We start from the raw sequence: 18423 nt of genomic DNA, 5'->3' as shown, positions 1-18423 counted from the left end.
TGGGCAATGCTGGGAGGGGGACGAAATGGGCTGCCTTGGAAAAATGATCAGATATCACCAAGATTACCGTATGACCTTGACTGCTAGGAAGGTCCGTAATGAAGTCCACAGCTATGTGGGACCAAGGGCGGTGTGGGATCGGAAGAGGGTGAAGGAGACCGGTCTTCTTGGCACGCGGAGTCTTGATCCTGGCACAGACCGGGCAAGCTCGGACGTACTCTGCAACATCTGATCGCATGGAAGGCCACCAGAAATCTCTGGTGAGTAGGTCCAGAGTGCGTCTGCACCCAGGATGGCCAGGACTGCTTCCGTCATGACTCTGCTCTCCGCAGCCGAATGCGGGTGTCCAGTTCAACCACCTGAGCGATTACCGATTCGAGAGAGCGGTTGTGAAGTGGCGAGAGCACCAGGTGGTCCTTTAGATCTTCAGAGAGACCCTTATAAAAAAGGCAAATCAGGGCTTCAGGGTTCCAGTCAGACTCCGTGGCGAGGGCTTGGAAGTCAGCCACATAATCATTCAGAGATCCATCACCCTGACGAAGCGAGGTGAACCAGAGATGAGTCAGGTCCGGGTTGACTGGAGAAAAACGTGCCTGGAGCTGGTCAGCAAAAAGCTGGAAATCAGCAAACTGAAAGTCTCCCCTAGCAAGCAACACAGCTGCCCAGTCCAGAGCCTTGCCAGTGAGCAAGGAAAGGGCGAAACCGATCTGCTCCCGGGGAGAAAAAAAATGCTCAGGATGCAACTGGAAAGTCAAGGAGCATTGCGCAATAAAACCCCTACAGCCCGCGGTGTTGCCGTCATATCTTTCCGGGAGAACAAAAGGTGAGGCTACGGGAGAGGTGGGCGGGGTTACAGGGATTGGAGCAGTGGTCTGTGCTGGAGGCGAAGGGACAGGGGAGGGCGGAAGGCTAGCGACGTGATTGGAGAGAATGTGAAGCGAAGATTGAAGCTGGGTGAGAGCTTGGGAATGGCGATTAAGAACTGAGCAAAAAGCTTGTGCGTCCGCGGGACCCATCTTTGGGATCAGTATTCTGTTAGGAATCCCTGGTGAGAAGATACACGGATCCTGTGCAGACGCAGGCACGGGTGATAGATGAGGCAGGCGAACAAAACCAGAACGAGAGGCAAGGTCGTAGTCAAAAGGCGAAAGGCAAGTCGTAATCCAGGAAGTTCACCGGTAGCAGACAGTCCGAGTTGAGAGGCGAGGTGCAAAGTCGAAAAGGCAGAAGGGGAATCCAGAATCCAAAATCCAGAATAAACGAGGTACGGGGAAAAACGCCAGGTAGAGCTCTCAAGGAGTAGACTCAATACCGAGCAGTGGGAAGCAGGTGAAGATGGTTTAAATAGCAGTGCGCACCGCATTGAGTGTGCGCAGGTGGTTTAACTCGTGCGGCGGCGTTTGTTAATAATCACCCTCTGCTGGGTCTGATTAGCTCGCTTACGCTTTGGTCTTGACTGCCTGGTGGTCGTGACACCCTGTCTAAACTGAAAAGAGTCAAAGAGGTAAATGAATGGAAGAAGAGATTGTAATTGCACTGACACTGCCTATTCCAGCTGGAGAATATCACCTGGTGTATTAAAAACAGCACTATTGTTAGAGAACCCCATGTCCAATATTTGTAGATTTGGAAACATCAACACCACAAAAACTCATTAAATTATATTTGCGTAATGGTTTTTTTTGTGTGCATCATTGAAATCAGTAGCAAAATTACAAGAAAAGTGTAGTAAAAGGGAAAAAACGTCTGATTTACTGTGATCTCAAACCTTATCCTCAGAGATGTACTGTAGTATAGTTTAGGAGAGTCCCCAGAAAGGCCTGGAAACATTTGAATGGTCTGTAAATTCCAGACTCGGTTTCGACCTGATCAGTGATGATGCGTTGTACGTTGCTTTACACTACTTGCTGTATTTGTATAAAGACGCTATTGTGAAAAAGAAAATAAAAAGGCGCACCTTCCTGGTAAGATTACGAAAAAAACTATAGTACTACTGTATAAGAAGCCGCAATAGTAGCAGCAGCAATGAGTAAAACCTCATGAGAGGCACTCGTATCATACTGTAGATGATAATTTGTGTACTGGCACCGTAATGTATGTAAAACTAGTGCCTAGCAGAAATTTTACTAATACACTTCTCGACAAAGTACTCTTCTACAGTATGTATATGCACTACTACTCTATGTATGTGGTAGCTTTTCGCTGACTAATCGGTACGCTACTTTCTGTTTTCGGTTTAAACCTCAAAGGCCAGGGTGCAGTGAAAAAGTGAACGTAATAGAAAATGGAAAGTAGTGATTTTTGTCTTTTCTTAATAGCTGTTTGTTTTCCTTTTATAATATTTTTGTGTTACGCTTATGGGTATTGTTCTCATAAATTATACAAAGCGGGAACTGTTGTATTTGACTATCAGAAGGACGTCCCTACTTTCTTGTTCTTGGTGTGCAGGTTTGTTTTGCAAGCTCTACGGAAGACACGGGGGCAACTTTATGACAATGATTTGCTTGCAAGAAATATAAACCAACTTACTTTCACTTTCTACAACTGCAGGTACAGTAGCTTATTGGCTAATTCCTACCTAGCTCGGACTAAGAAGCACCTTTAAAACACTTCTAAATTATGTCCATATTTTTTTTCCATCGGATAATTGAGATTTAAAACGTGTGTAGAGGAAATAGTTGTTAACATTTCTGTTCATGTTTAAGACGCATTGGGCGTTATTCATTAAAAAAATACTTTATGCCCATAGAGCACGTTAAAACGCTGGCACATCTTATTTTAATAAATTCATAAAAAAACTGTCAAGTTAAATAATGTTTTCATTAGTCTTTGCATCTTAATATCATTATGGAGAACTTACCTGCAAGCCTCAAGCAATCAAGAAAAGTCAGTAGGCAAATAAAAAAAGCACTGACAGAAACTAATTATCCTCGCCAGCATTTTAAGCAGGTTAAAATAAACTGGAGAACCCATGGGGAGAAATGTACGTTCCATATATACTGTACAGTAGTAGGAGGTACAGTACTGTATTTTAATCTACAATTGAACAAAGTACCCAAGAGCTGTGAGGTATCAGCATTCACTATCAAACCACTGTACTTCCCACAACACATATTGTAAACAATTATAATACAATTATGCCAGAATCTGTACATTAATCACGAATAAAGCAATATGAAACATTTCCAACAAGGCTCAAGTGTTACTACGAGCTGTTGTTGAGTAGGTGGTATGTCCCAAGCCAGGACCCGTATTTAACACTTTTCATGAATCATTTCAATGCTAAAATAGAATGGTCTGTTTTAGACAGCATTGCCTTCCATCACAATCAAGCATCTATCATACTGTAAACCCAATTTACAATCTAGGACAATTACAATGGAACTGTAGCAGCCTCTAATGCCATGGTAGAAAATGGTAGAATTTATTAATAGATTTATTTATTAGTTTTAAGCCTGTTTTGTACCACAGCATAGTTCAATAATGACAACAAGCAACTGGACTAATATCATGTGGCTACAGTGGCCTGCAGAAATCTAGTTATATCAACACACTTAAATAAACAGAAATAAAAAGTCAGGTTTGTTAACTTAATGCATGATATTGTAATCATTTTGTTAGTTATTTGTTCATTGTTAACCCTTTTTGTCTGAGATAAATAATTTTAATACACATTAAGATCATAAGGTAGTGTGTTTAAAACAAAACTGAATAAGGGCACTCATTGAAAACAAGCATTGTTTCACTTTTCTCATTTTGCAATCCTGGAAGCACCAATATACTGTTAACAACAGTAGCCAAGTCTCTCAACTTTTGCAGGCCAGGAAAAGACAATGTTTACACAGACATGCTAAATTAATGGAAACTGGCTGTCAAGGGTCCCTACTGAACCCTTGATGGGTTCATGGTAGAATCTGTGTTCAGTTCAAGGACCCTTAAAAAAGTCTATAGCAGCATCATTAGTCATTTTGGCTGCCTGCTTGTTGTACTCTATGACTTAATGTTTAAATTGCAAATGTTATGATAAGACACGAACAAGACAAGAACAAATCAGCACTGATGCTAATACCAGCATTTATTCTGCATCAATTAAGGAAACCAATTAATAGAAACATTGAAGTTGTTGAGAAGCCTAATGTTTTTCAACCAGCGTACAAGTCAGTTTCAAATGCAGTTAATCGCTGTCATTTGAGTGAACAATATTTCTTTCCATTGAAGGAAATAGAGCCTCTTAAAACTGTTGATTGTAGTTTAAAGTAATACAAAAAGTAGACAAAGAATATTATATGGAAACTAGAAGCTGTATTTTGAATTAGTTCTCTTTTACTGCCAATATGAAATAAAATGTGATTGCTACTGCTACACATTAGAGCTTCATAGCAATAAATGTTGAACATAAAAAACTGCTTCTTATAAATATAACAATTTTACAAGATTATCAGGAGGATGACAATGTTTTAGTAACTGACATTTATTGATCAGGCATGGATAAATTGATTATGCCGATTAGTATTTGTCATCAACAGGACTGGTCAACAGAAGGAGTACTGTGAATGTCACTGACTTGCACATCTTGTGGCCACCATTGGAAGCTGATCAGATGTACATTTATACAGATTTTTACACTTATTTGCAGAATCTGTATTGTGGGATAGTGTTCCATTCTTCTCTTAGAACTTCAACAGGAATGTGCCTGGTCCATTAGCCCTAGATGCCATTCTTCATTCCAGTTCATTCACATTACTGGAATGAAGTGGTGCCCTACTCTGCCGAACAGGGTATGTCAGGCAAAGCTGTCACATTCTCATCTTGCAAAAGCAGTTGCTACTCAAGCATTACAAGGACATGAGTTGTTCAGTCAGAATGTGGTCATCTCGCTGGAGGAAAGTGTAGTCTCAGGACTGTCATGCTGAGCTCTTTAGCCACCAGACGCACTCCCCCACAGAACTTTACACTTGGGTCTCCTTATCAATTTGTCTGTAGGCAACAATCTTTACACATGTCTGAGTCACACTCGCTGCTGTCCCTTGATTTATTCAGTACTTGACTCCACTGTTGGTGAATCCACCCAAGATGGATATCCAGACTCTGTTGTACTCATGAAATCAAGCTGTTATTCAATTGAGAAACAGGACACGTTACTAACTTTTTTGTGTGTTTCATTCTCAATTTTCAGTACGCTTGGCATTTAACAGGAGAAATCAAGTAAAAACCTGTGCCCAGTCAACACTAAAGAAATGACTGAGTGCTTATATACTGTAACGGTCAAAGTCACTTGAGCATCAGTGACAGTCATCAATAATAAGTTAATCACAATTATGCCAAAAACATTTAGTTGATATCCAGAATCTGTATACTTTACTATTTTACATATATGCATGCACAGATTGATACATTTCTATTCATGCCCAGTATTGTAGTATAAATATGAATATAAGTAGTTGAATGCTTTAAATGAGTGTCAGCTGAGATCTTTTTCATCATTCTGTGTGCTGAAGCATGTATGTGATTTTGGCAAGGCCATCTATTATCCATGCACTTCCAGATCACCATAATGTAACATTTTGACAATGTATGACAGTAATTTGGAGTTTTTGCTGTAACTGAAAGGTACAATTACAGGCTCTTCATCACTATAGGGTTGTGTTAAAAAGGTCAGGTTATGAAATAACAGCACATTATAATGGTTTTACAATGTACACATTTGATCCACAAATTTTCAAATACAGACCACATTTCCCAAGCAGTAAAAATAAAAAGCATTAAAATATGTAACTACTGTTCCACTATAGGTTTCCCTATTTGCACATGTGTGAATCAGATTAATTTTAGTTAAATAAAAAGGTAAAGAAAATATAGTACTGTATATACTGTAACATTAGTGTTGTGAGGGGAGTCTTTTACAATATGCATACTATAGGTTACAGTACTATGATATCCATAGTGTCTATCAAAGTGTACCATTACCTGCTTAAATGACAGTATACAAAAGAAAATAATTGTTAATATTCATTTACAGGCTGGAGCCCAACAACCTGAGATGGTACTGTAGTGCTTTTGGGTATGGGTGGGACTATCCTGACTCCAGTTTCAGAGACATCCCATTGTGTTACCCAGAAGTGCTCTTCTTCCGCTTGTTGGCAATGATTGTGTGCTCTGAAGAGTTCAGGTTAAGCCCCCTCGGTAAGGCTTTTGTATTATATGAAATGCATAGAACAAAGCTCTTGCTTTTCTTTGATTTCAGTAGCATAGCAAACAAAACTGCCAGCCAATTTTTGTGTGTAAATCAAACCATTGTGTAATTTGTCAGTTCAAAATCTTTTATTAACCTATTTTTTATGGGTTGGTTGGTGTGGAGTACAGTATTTACACAGTTAAGAAGTACTTTAAAAATACAATATATTTTATGGTTCTAAGGAAATATAGTTGACAGAGGTTGAACTGTGAACTGTAGCTGATAAAGCATACAAGAAAACAGGTTCTGATTGTGCTAAACTGTCATGCTTGGCAGTGGAGGAACTGATCAGACAGATGAGAATATCTAATGTGCTTGTCCTGTTTTAATCCGAAATCGCTGTTCGTATTTGACTGGCACTGCAGGTTTCTCTTTCTTCAATTCAACTTTATTTGTTATTATACTTACACAGGTGTATAGTATAATGAAAAGTGTTTCTCATTAGTCTCTCAGGTGCAGTATATACAGAACAGCAGACAAGACAATAGACAGTAAATACAATAACAATGTAAACAATGAGTATGGTACTAGTATTACAGAACCCATATCTGTTAAAAACTGCAGAAGTACACAACAGAGCAAACTGCAAAATAATACAGAGTTATCAAATAGTACAACTCAATCAAGTACAGTCTTATGTTCAAGTTTGGCTTACATTCAGTTGTCGGAGGTACACTATGGTGTATGTAGCGGTGTAGGAGTACAATCGTTGTTTGGTACAGGAAGAAGTGAAGAGAGATCATAGTTTGGTGGGTGGGAGTGGGGGGCTCGGAGGGGCTTATCAGCTTTACGGCTATAGGGAAGAAGCTATTTCGGAGTCTTGTTGTGTGCGACTGGATCACCCAGAACCTTCTACCAGATGGTAGGTGGACGAACAAGTTGTACGTGGGGTCAGTCAGAATTTTGCTGTCTTTTTTCAGACACCTGGTGTTGTACATTTCCTGGATGGATGGTAAGGCAGTTCTTCAGGTCAGATTGTGTTCAGATCCCTTATACATGCAGTAAAGGGAATTCATTTAGGCCAGAGAAGAGGAAACGCTTCTTTTCTCAAAGAGTAGTAGGTGTCTGGAAATGGCGTCCCTGCCTGTTGGTTGGTACCAAACTACCAAATGAGCAAGATGGGCCAAATGGCTTATCAATTTATATTGGCCTCTCTAATTTGTAGATCTCTCTTGTCTTCTAGTGAAATAAATTGTGGAAATATGTTGTGCAATGCTTGCAGTGATTAAAAACAGAACTGCACATGGTCTAACTAAATACTGTACCATGCTTTTTGAGCATTTCATATTACAATAAAATATGTTTTTTGGTAACTTGATATTCAGTTGTTAACATTTTGTTACAATTATTTGTATTTTAATGAAGTAATTTATATACTTTTTTGTACATTTAATAAAGCACCTTGTTGTAGTGTGATACTGTAGATTGTTTTCTACATTTATGTGTAGAGTAAATCCTCAGTTTAACAGTCTTCAGAAGTCTGAATAGAAAGCATAAAAGTAAATCAGTCATAAAATAGATTTAATGTAAAATATTGTTAAGTTCATGTACTGACATCTTTTGTACAAAATACTTTTAAATAGGTCTAAAAGACATGAATAATAGACGTCGTTTGTGTTTTCATATACTTTAGGGAATTTTGTACAATATATTTATGACACAAGAAATAACTTGTATATTTATGATAAAAAGGCACAGGAACAATTTTACTGACTGTGTTGATTGCAATTGGTAGGAAATCAGTTAAAAAGCTCAGCATGTACATAAAAATATGCTGTGTATTTCTCATATGATAAAATGAACATTAAGCAATATTGGACACCCCTTCCCAGCTTTTTAGACTGTTAAACTGAACATTTAAGTTTATTAGCTGAATGCTGGCATGTCATTGCTCATGTGGTCTGATGTTCATGTTATTATTTCTTAAAGAATATACTGAAGCATTTTCCACAACACATTTTTATGAATAAGCTTGAGAAATAATTTGTTCAATAACTGCCACAAAGCATGCATGTTCATGTATTCTGGCATGCCTAGAGTTTCAGAATGTTATAAAGACTCTAGGATAACATAGAAGAAGATATGACATAGAAGTATTAAAAGTGTCCAGTGTTAGAAATGTTATTAAAGAACAAAAGAAAAGTATTACTTGTAAAATGTCACTGTTTATATTTATTTTTAAAACCTAACACATCATTTTATTGCGTACTGGATATACTACCCTATCGTTTTATCCTTTGTTACCTGCATCGTTTCTGTACAGTCTTTTTAACTTTAAAAATGTCTTGTTTCACAGGGCTCACCAATGTACGTAAAATCATGAGAACATTGCAGCCAATAGACGAACTGAAGAAAGGTCCCTTTTCCCTTCAGGCATCTGTGAGAGAGTACAGAACTGTAGAAGTGGGAATAGAAGTGGATATTGCTCTTGACGTGACGGATAGAGCCAGCAAGCCCGTGTGGGCAGGGCTTGTGACATTGCTCTCAAGAGACACAAAGAAACTAAACAAATGGCAACCGGCCTGTGGAAGTCATGGTAAAAAGGACAAATTTAGCCACCTCTCTGTAGCATACTAAGAACAACAGAGTACAATGCATTACCAAGTTCATTGTATAGACTCCACAGCACAAAATGTTAGCATTTTTCTAATTATTTCAAATAAGATTTTTGTGGTTTTATGTTTATCATGTTTTAATTGAACTTATTTATTACTCACTACCACAGTTTCAGTGTTTTCTAAATTAGCTCAAATTAAAATACTACAGAAGTGAATTACAGCATACTGTAGGTGCAAATTGGCTTCCATAATATATTTTCCATACTGGTAAGTTGATAAAGCATGATACGAAAAGGACTTCTGAAAGCTCATTACAAATGTGATGGATGAGCAAATAGTTAGAAAACAGAATCCCAAGTGTGAAGCAGTGAAGAAAGACTTGTGCGGTAATACTGTTTATTCACCTCTTTCACCCTTGTTGAATCTAAACAAGATTATTTTTGCAGTACTTAATAATCATCTACAGGTAAGTAGGCTCAAGTCAGATAATCTTTAAGAGCACTTTGACAAGAGCAATTGAGCAAGAAATAATAATACAGTAAAACTGCCAGATTAGTCTTCAATCAGTAATAGTGGATGAACTATTCAGTTTGAGTAGGCATTTGCTACCTCAGTTCCTTCTGCTCTTTAAATGGTTGCCTAAATGAGTAATTAAAATTCTTTAAAGAAACAATAGAGGCCACTGTAGTTGTTCATTTGTTTCCTCACAAATTTGTATTGTATCTCACACCTTAAAAAACATTTAGTTTTATGCAAAATGAACTTGGTCTCTCTTCCTTGAAAATGATCATGTAACAACATGCTGTGTGACCAATACTATAGTTGGTGACATGGAGAAAATGAAATAATTGTGTTAAGATTACTATTTATGTGTCATGTCTGATACATCATTCTTGCAAATAATACCCTAAAAATGTTTACCACAGAGTTAACCTATTTTGGTGTTTTATGATTTCATTTTTCATTTGGTCACGGGTATTTAATTTCTCATACATATTCCTTGATTAATAGAATACCTGTAGGTTAGGAAATTCCCACCTAAAATGTTTTAATGAGTAAAATACATTTCAGACTTACTGTATATTAAACATTTAATTATTGCTGCATATATCTACAAAGGCAGATTGGCTTGAGTATTTTGATACTTAAGTAAACCAGCATGAGTTTACACACAAAAAAAATATTCAGCATAGTGTACAGTAGGTGTATTGCACCTCATTAAAACAGTAATATGTTATGAAAATGATAATAACAAGCTATATTATTCAACTAGAGTCAGATATATGAAAAGTTTTGTTCACAAGATAATTCTATCATTTTTATTGTTTTCGTTGAAATAAAAAAAATGCACAAGTGTGCAAAAATGAACAACACATAATGGAAACAAATTCATAAAGGTATTTAATTTGCTAAAATATACTGATCCTCTTTGGTATTTACATTATTGTATACAGTTCCATTGTAAAACATTATAATAATGCCTATTTTTTGCATTAAGAGCACAATTACTGTACTTATTTTAAATCTTTTTTTTCTTTCATTGTAGAGCCAAAGGAAGTGAAAACAATTGAATTAAATGTCCCTTGGTACACAGGACTGAAATGTGCCTATGCTTCCTGGAATTATAATCCACATCATCTCTTTTCTTCTATTACTAAACTCCTTGGCTACAAACATCCTACAGTTCATAGCTTGTGGATGATATCCAGATGCTTGGCTGAAATAGAGAAACATGAAGGTAACATTTCATTGCTCTTTTGGTTGAAATAAGATAAAAAATGTGAGCTTTTGAATACTGTATTGGTAGCCAAACAATTAACCTAGAAAAGGTTGGTTTTTCTTGCAGTTTCAAACAACACACATTTCATGTTTCTGAAAATCCTTCAGAATTGGTGGTGGACATTTTGCTATGCATGGCAGGCAAAATTAAGGGAATCGCTGTAAAGAAATAAAAAAACTGGATCACAGATTCATACAATTATCCTCTTATCCACATGGATATTATAACACTGGATATGCTTTTACCTGACACATACTGTACATGTTCAGCTGTTAATTTTGCCACTCTGTAGGCTATAGTCAGACATCTTTCAGAGTTTGCAGTAAGGAAGACAAGATCACCATGAAAAGCTTAGCAGTGCAATCAGGCATTAGCTCTTAAAGATGTTAATGAAAAGTGTACTGCAAGTGTGTTACCATGACTAAACGCGATACCCAGTCATAATACAATTATTTATAATTACACAATAATTTTGAAAAGCTTTTACCTTTTCAGAGATGCATATAATCTGAATTACACATAATTATTGCATTACACACACTATAATACAATCGATTTCAGTCGCTCTACGATTCACAAAACGGAATAATGCATTTATACAGTAAAAATAACTTATAATCAGCAGTAATCAGATTCTTTAAAGTTTTTTAGTAGAAAAACTATTAGACTTTATTTTAAGGAAATGTGGTTTTAACCTGTTGCTGATAATAGTAAGAATTCATTTGGAATTACAAAATGTGTGCCAAAGTTCCTTAATTGGCTTGCCATGTGTTAAGTATCTTAAATCGTGTAATTCCATGATTTCATCTGAAGAAATTTAAGCAGAAAAATATTGCTGAAGCTGGATTTATAGTCTTAAATATAGTTTTTGTATTGTAGGCTAAATCTTTCAAAATAAACTCTGTTAAAAGACATCAATATGTAAAAGACAACATCACTTTGATAGCGTTAATGTTGCATTGTAAATAGCCTTCTTAACATTTGGAACAAATTCTGACATTTAAAAATGAATTACTTATGAGCATGTCTTCAAAGATTTCGTCTGGCATCTAATGCCACTTAACTGCAGTATTTTATTACTGTTTATTCCATATCCTCTTAGACTGCCCTTTGATTCCTCGTAATGATGATTTATTGTTGTGGTTTTATTGCTTCAACAGTGATTTAATTAATTTAATTTGTAGGGGTTGTTGCTGTCAGTGCCCCTGTCTCTGTGGAAGTGGATTTTAAGCAGCCATTGCTCATGCCTGGGAAAGCTGTCATCAAGTTCTGGGAAACTTCTCCAAAGGGCTGTACTTCATCTCGCAAACTCTACCACTTCAGAATGGAAGAAAGTGAACTGCAAATACCTCTTCTAGAAGGAGATGTTACTGGTGTAGAAAGTAGCTCTTAAAACAGGGATCACAACACTACTGTATATCACAATTAAAACAACAAGGCGGTCTGGACAAGTTCTTTGGTCTCAGCTTTTGGACGAGTTCTTTGGTCTCATTGGAAATAAGAAGCTTGCATTTTCCAGGGATAATTACGGTATTTTTCCACACATTCCTTGGTAGCTAGATGTCTCTCTGCCAGAGACATGAATTCATTCACACTTTGAGGGTTACCTTGTCCTATTCTGTGTTTTAGGGAGAAGACTTTACAAGTATGTGTCGAGAAGTAGGATTTCTACTATTTTGACAGCAGTATTAGTCTTGGACTGTAGTCGTTTTCTATCCATGTGTATACTGTCAAACATCTGGGAGTGAGATGGAATCCCAGGTATACATTTCCAAGCACAAAATCGATTGTGCTTTTTAGTTTCTGTGGATAAGAAAGAGGCTACTTTTTCTTATGGTCAATCTTGTCTCTCATCCGTACTGTATGTTCAAAAGCCTGTAAATAGGTCTCTAAATCATCCATTGACATCATTATGTGTAGAACATGTATTTCCCAATTCAGGGCATTTGTACAGATTTGGTTGTGTCCATGACATGGAAACAACAGTAGCATGAAAACCCTTACAGGTTGTACTGTCTTTTATAGAGAGAGAAATCAGTACTTTTTGGTGCTGCAGATTTCTCTACCTTCCCCTTACAGAATGCTCCAGATATCTCTGCTGGTTGCTTGATTTGATTTCTTGTAGTTTTTCCTGACATTTAACTTCTTTCATCTGTAAATGTTTTTGGTTTGATTATTCAGCTTTTCAGTATATCTATGGGATATACCCAATTATGTCATTAATTCTTTAACTCTATTACAAATACAAATTTTAAAATGTTAAAAATATTAGAGTTGAATATTAAATAAAGTTAAAATGTCATGGACCTTGATAAATACAAGTTTACCTAGATGGCATTGCTTGTGTAATTTTGTGTATCTAGCAACCTGTTTTGGTTGATTTTACAGTATGTGAACATTTGATTAAATCCAACTAGTACTTTCCAGTTATTTTTTACTTCCATTTAGGAACCTATACATGTTAATAGACCCTGAATGTCACTGCTAATTGGAACATGTGTGGGAAAAACAAGGGTGTGCATACTCAATAATCAAACATTTTCAATAATTGATAGTGTTTCACAAAAGATATTGAAAGTAAAGTGAATGACAGTCATGCATTTTTGCATTTTAAACAGAGGTAATGTTTAGGTAATGGATTGTAATTATCTAATCCATGTAAATATTTTTGTTTCAAGCTTCTTGTACAAAATCCAGGGAAGTAAACCCATCTTTAAACTATATTGCTGTTGTATACTAATACTAAGCAAGGATATGTAGCTACAGTACAAGATGCTCCTGCATAGACTTCAGTAACACTAATATTAGATTAATTTCTGCAATATGGGTAAGAATCAAATCCTAAAACAACACAAGGATTATCAATTTCTATGCTGAATACATGGGGAGTAAAGCTTTGCATGTATTGCATTACAGTATATTGCTATATCATGCTTTTATTACCTAAAATGTTCATATATCTAGAAAAATTCTAATAAAGGCAAAAAATGACTTAACATATCCTTCAATTGACCTTTCTTTGACATTTTGACTTAGACCTTTTACCCATACTTGTGCGTATCCAAGTCTAGACAATGCTTGGGAAATGGCTGATGTACAGTACATTATTAAACAAGCATTGGACTCAAGTGCTCTGTGATGAAGGGCTTTTGCAGTCTTTGGTGGCAGAAAAACTTCTAATGGGGGGCTTGATATTTACTGTATCCATGGCAATGAATAGTAAGATTTTTGTGTTGATGTTAATTTAACCAGATTAAACCAGCAGTATTTGATGACTGTAGGAGCAGTGCAGAACTATCACTATGATGTAATTTTAGGGTCAAATTTGCTTTGTATTCTGTCAATGTTGCCATGAAACAGGATGTGCACAAAAGCATTTCAGCTAGCTCTAGAGTAGCAGCAACCTCTTTTTGCAGATGAAGCTGAATTAGAAGAAGAACAAAAACAGACTATTAAACCACGGAAATCTAAGAATCTGGTCCTCTTTGAGTATGTTTCTGGCACTCAATGTACTCTGCACTCTGCTTTAAACATACTGTACAATATGCTCATTTCCCGTTTATTGAATCACAGAAAACTGATAAAACATTTGCTCCATTTTTTAACTGGTACTTGCGGTAAAGCAAAAGTTGACAGTTGACAATAGATGCAAGTTTGTGATGGACCAGGGTTTATTGTTTAGGATTAGTGAGGATGGTAAAAAGCTTTTGGTGCCTCAAGCTGAATGAGAGAAAGTGTTGTGCTTGGGACATTCTGTTTCTTTATATTTCTCTATAAATCTCATCTATTCAGGGCATTTAGGAAAAGTGAAAACATATCATGTATACTGTAGCTGCTGGAATTTGTGGACAGGAATGTACAAAGACATAGTCAAGTGTTGTAAATCATGCATCGCCTACACGTACACGTCCCTTTGTAAGGGTTAATATAAAGTACTGTACCACTCCCCACTGTTGATATTATGTTTGCACATTTATGCAATGGACAGTGTTAAAATAAGAACATTACAAAACCAGTATCTAATTTGACCTCCATGACTATGAACAATATCCTGGCAGTATTGCATAAACCAGATCATTTGCTGTGGAGTGTTCTGCCACTCTTCCTGGGAAGCTGCATCTAGAAGGTTCTGCCAGTAACAGTTCACTTGTGTTGATAGCATTGCTGAATTGGTCTCCAAATGTTGCATTGGACTGCGGTCAGGAGAGAAAGCTGTCCATAGCATTTTTCCGCACAGCTTTGTACTATTCAATTGCATGATGTTTTCAAAGATGTTTGTCAATGGACCAGCAGGGTCTCCTTTAATTTAGAGAATTAGTAAACAGCAGCAGATGAAAAAGAATGTGTAAAGGTTTCCCTGCTTAACATTTTACCTTAGTACAAATCTGGTGGGTAAAAACAAAGATGTTTTCCATCTTTGCCTAAAATCCTTCAAGTTATTTTTACATTTTTATTCATTGAAATTCAGCCATTTCAGGTTTTGAAAGCATCCAGCAGAGCTGGAGATAAAGAAGATCAAAAAGTGCTTTCATACTGTACATGGACAGCTTCCTTATAAAATGTATAAAGACTTTCCTTTGCATGATTACCTGTATGTTGAAAGGATGTCTCTGTGTAAAATCTTTTTCGGCACCAGTTTACGTACATCACAAAGCTGTCTCATGTCAGTTTACTTAATACAGTTAGCCTTTGAACATTAAAAAATGTAATGCTTTTTCTGAATGTGAAATTTCATAGCATTACTACATGATGCGCTTATCCAACTGCTTAAAAGCACTTTCATAGTAAGCCCATTATAGGACTGAAAGTTAGTCAAATCATGTACAGTAATGCTCTACAAAAGCATTTTCTTTACCTTTTTTCATAGTGTTTGTTTTGAAAATAATTTGTAATGTACTGTATAAAATTGTACAATTAATTTATTTTTCTTTAAGAAAGGTGTTTTTTTTTTTCAAAAAGTAAAATAATAAATTTACACTATGGCTAAAGCATTTATAATTATCTTTAGATGTTATTAATGCTGTTTAATAGTTTTTAAACACTATTTACAGATAGGCTGGTGGATGCACAGCAATACTGTTGATTATTTTTTCTGTTTCTAGGTTCTTGTAGCCCCGAACTGATATGAGAGACCTGTGCCTGGTTTTTAATTTATACTACTACTTTAATAATCATTTAAGTAGCTGTAAGTGAAGAGGGATCATACATTTTCTTGATAGATCAAATCAAGGTTTTGCATATTATATATCTGGTTTCTCTCAAAACAATGTTTATAATAATTTTTAAAGAAAATACCTACTGTGTACAGGAGATCTTTAGTATACATTTATGTGCAATTCTGAGGCTACCAATATTGTCCAGTCTTTTTATACATTATTTAAACATTATTTTCGAACCTCTTCTATAACTAAGAAGAATGTAACTGTTATAAGAAGACAAAATGATTAATCTTTAAATACTTAAACTGATCTATCAAAAAACACACACTACCTAATTAAATGCATGTGGCACCCGGATCTTGATACTGTATGTCATCCTTTAGAAAATGTTAAATGTTAAATGAATTCATAACTTTTGTGATTATGGGATTCTCTATTGTTGACCGGTGCATTAAGAGTTACATTTTTTATATAATATATTAAAAAATTATCAATATTTGATATTTGATATTTTTATATAATAAGAAACTGAATCATTTCAATAAAGTTGGATGTTACCTGGGACAGTTTTTGCAAAGAATAGGGACCATAAGCTTGTCTAGAATTAAGGCACCATGTTTATTGTTTCGCTTTAAAAAAAGCTTTTTGCAGAAATATTTAGAAATGCATTCATATTAACAAAAGGTTTATTCAACTTTAATAGATTTTGTGCATTTATTTTTAATGAATTGGTATTTAAATGTAATGCTTTAATGCATATTCCAAACTCTTCTCAAAATGAGCTGTAGTTATACATTGAGACATATCAATAGATACTTTTGAAATGTGTACAGGCTATAAATACCCTGTCAAAAACAATAATCATTTCTCTCCCAATATGTCAGTCTAAATACACATATTAATATACATATAACATTAATATAATAATGCTGGAAAATATGTCATCCTTTGATTTTGATGGCATATTTGCTGCTTCTGTGAAACAACCTGCATCTGTAGTATAAGGAATCCAGTGGGTAATATTTCAGGACAAAACTATCTCTTACAGATGGCTGAATCTAGTTGATATTTATCTTCGTTTTGCATGTTTCCATGTTCATTTCCCCAGGGGCTATGCTGCAGCTACATCAGTGATTTTTATATCATACTCAAAATACACAATTATGGAGCATAAAATCTTAATTATAAATACATACTTTTCTCTGAAGTATAAGTAGTATGAAGAATGTTTCAGTCTTTCAAAATGTTCAGTTCAATGTTTTGAATTACATTTTGTCAGCTGCCTCTGAATAAAACACACACATCTCAATGTACCGTATGACGTGTTAATATTTCACTACTAGTAATTCTATTGACATTCTAAATAGATACAAATTACAAAGAGCTTTTATGATTTTTCTCTGCAAATATGGAGACCATATCACATTTTTTATGACAAGTTTATGACAAGCAAAAAAATGATTTTTCACAATACATACAAAGCTGTCTCTAACTGTACACTTAGCTTCAGCTATATAAAAATAAGCTTAATTTTCTGCTTCACACGGTACAGTATATAAATATACAGTCTAGTAATCACAATCCAGCTAATCAGTTTAAACATTCATGCATTAATACCAGTTTAGAATGCATCAGTATTTAAAAATAACACACACAATGTGTATTTACAATTAGAAATAAGATAGCTCATAAATGTAGACTAATTAGCACAAGGTCACAATCTTGATTAGTATCTCTCTATATATTATTCCATATTAATATATTTTTGATCCACAAAGCTTAATGTAGTTCTTCTCCTTTTATATAGAAGTAGGTCTTTTTATACTTTCAGATTATGAAGGAGAAATAAGGGAAACAACTTTCCTTAATTTGTTTTACAGCCTCTAAAACCGCTCTTGTGAGACTTGATGTCATACCATTATGCCATAAGATTTATATTTGGAGCCCCCTACACACACTCATCATTGTGACCTTTATTCTTTGATTGATTTGCTCTCTCTGCTTACTAGATGAATGCTTCACTGCTTTAAATTAATCTACAGATCTTTAATTGGGAAAACACCTCCTTAAATTTATTGTCCTTTGTGCCATTTCATAGTTGAAGATATAGTACCTTTACCAAACGGAACCTCCCAAGAGCAGCTGCCAACCTGGAGAAAGCCATTTCAATTGCCTACTGCAGTGTAAGAGGGGCTTTAATGTTTCAGCTTGGAATAAGAAGGAGCATCTAGTTAGGGCCTACTCTTATTTCCTCCCATGGACTTTTCTTCTGAGGAGAAACTCATGTTTGTCATGTTGTTCATTATGGGGGAAGGTGGTGACAATGGTACTCCTTTCAAAAGAAAGATTAAAGATTTCACCTCTGTTATGCTTTCTCTTTACCTTTGTTTAATACTGTATCTTCTATGTATTCTTAATTTGTTCAAGATATGTCTTGTGCCCTACGTCATTGGTTGCTTTTGGGAGGTTCAGTTCACTTAAACTACCACCTGTAGGATGGTTGCAATAATTTAATATATTTTTAAATAAAAATCTTTAAATTAATTTAAGAAAATAACTAGTTTGTAGAGAAGGACAATCAATCAAATGATAAGGGTCACAATAATGATTGTGAAGATAGGTGCCAGTGATTAATCAGTTTAAAAAGGACATTCCATAAACCATAAACCATAAAGCCATATACTGTAGACT

The 18423-nt window shown here is 35.5% G+C and overlaps 1 protein-coding gene across 5 annotated transcripts; it reads left to right on the top strand.

Annotated features, from left to right (window-relative positions):
* Window positions 1-855: 855 nt before the first annotated feature.
* On the top strand, window positions 856-16177 carry LOC107079172 (uncharacterized). Of its 5 annotated transcripts, none has more exons than XM_015361448.2 (6): window positions 856-1264; window positions 2449-2550; window positions 6020-6183; window positions 8532-8771; window positions 10340-10531; window positions 11758-16177. In XM_015361448.2, the coding sequence occupies exons 3-6, from the start codon at window positions 6144-6146 to the stop codon at window positions 11964-11966; spliced, it is 681 nt and encodes a 226-aa protein (XP_015216934.1). In that variant the 5' UTR covers window positions 856-1264; window positions 2449-2550; window positions 6020-6143; the 3' UTR covers window positions 11967-16177. The 5 variants fall into 5 exon arrangements, with proteins under 5 accessions (XP_015216934.1, XP_015216944.1, XP_015216928.1 ...); XM_015361442.2 differs by lacking the exon at window positions 856-1264 and adding an exon at window positions 1865-1964; XM_015361458.2 differs by lacking the exon at window positions 2449-2550.
* The last annotated feature ends 2246 nt before the right edge of the window (window positions 16178-18423 follow it).

The sequence above is a fragment of the Lepisosteus oculatus genome, chromosome 3 (assembly GCF_040954835.1).
Source record: "Lepisosteus oculatus isolate fLepOcu1 chromosome 3, fLepOcu1.hap2, whole genome shotgun sequence".
In the NCBI taxonomy this organism is placed as follows: Eukaryota; Metazoa; Chordata; class Actinopteri; order Semionotiformes; family Lepisosteidae; genus Lepisosteus; species Lepisosteus oculatus.
This window is presented reverse-complemented; position numbering and strand designations above follow the sequence as displayed.

Coding starts and splice junctions, on each gene's coding strand:
- LOC107079172 (XM_015361435.2), top strand. CDS start 2,285: ATGGAAAGTAGTGATTTTTGTCTTTTCTTAATAGCTGTTTGTTTTCCT. Junction 8,772..10,339: donor ACCGGCCTGTGGAAGTCATG/GTAAAAAGGACA, acceptor CTTTCATTGTAG/AGCCAAAGGAAGTGAAAACA. Junction 10,532..11,757: donor TGAAATAGAGAAACATGAAG/GTAACATTTCAT, acceptor TTTAATTTGTAG/GGGTTGTTGCTGTCAGTGCC.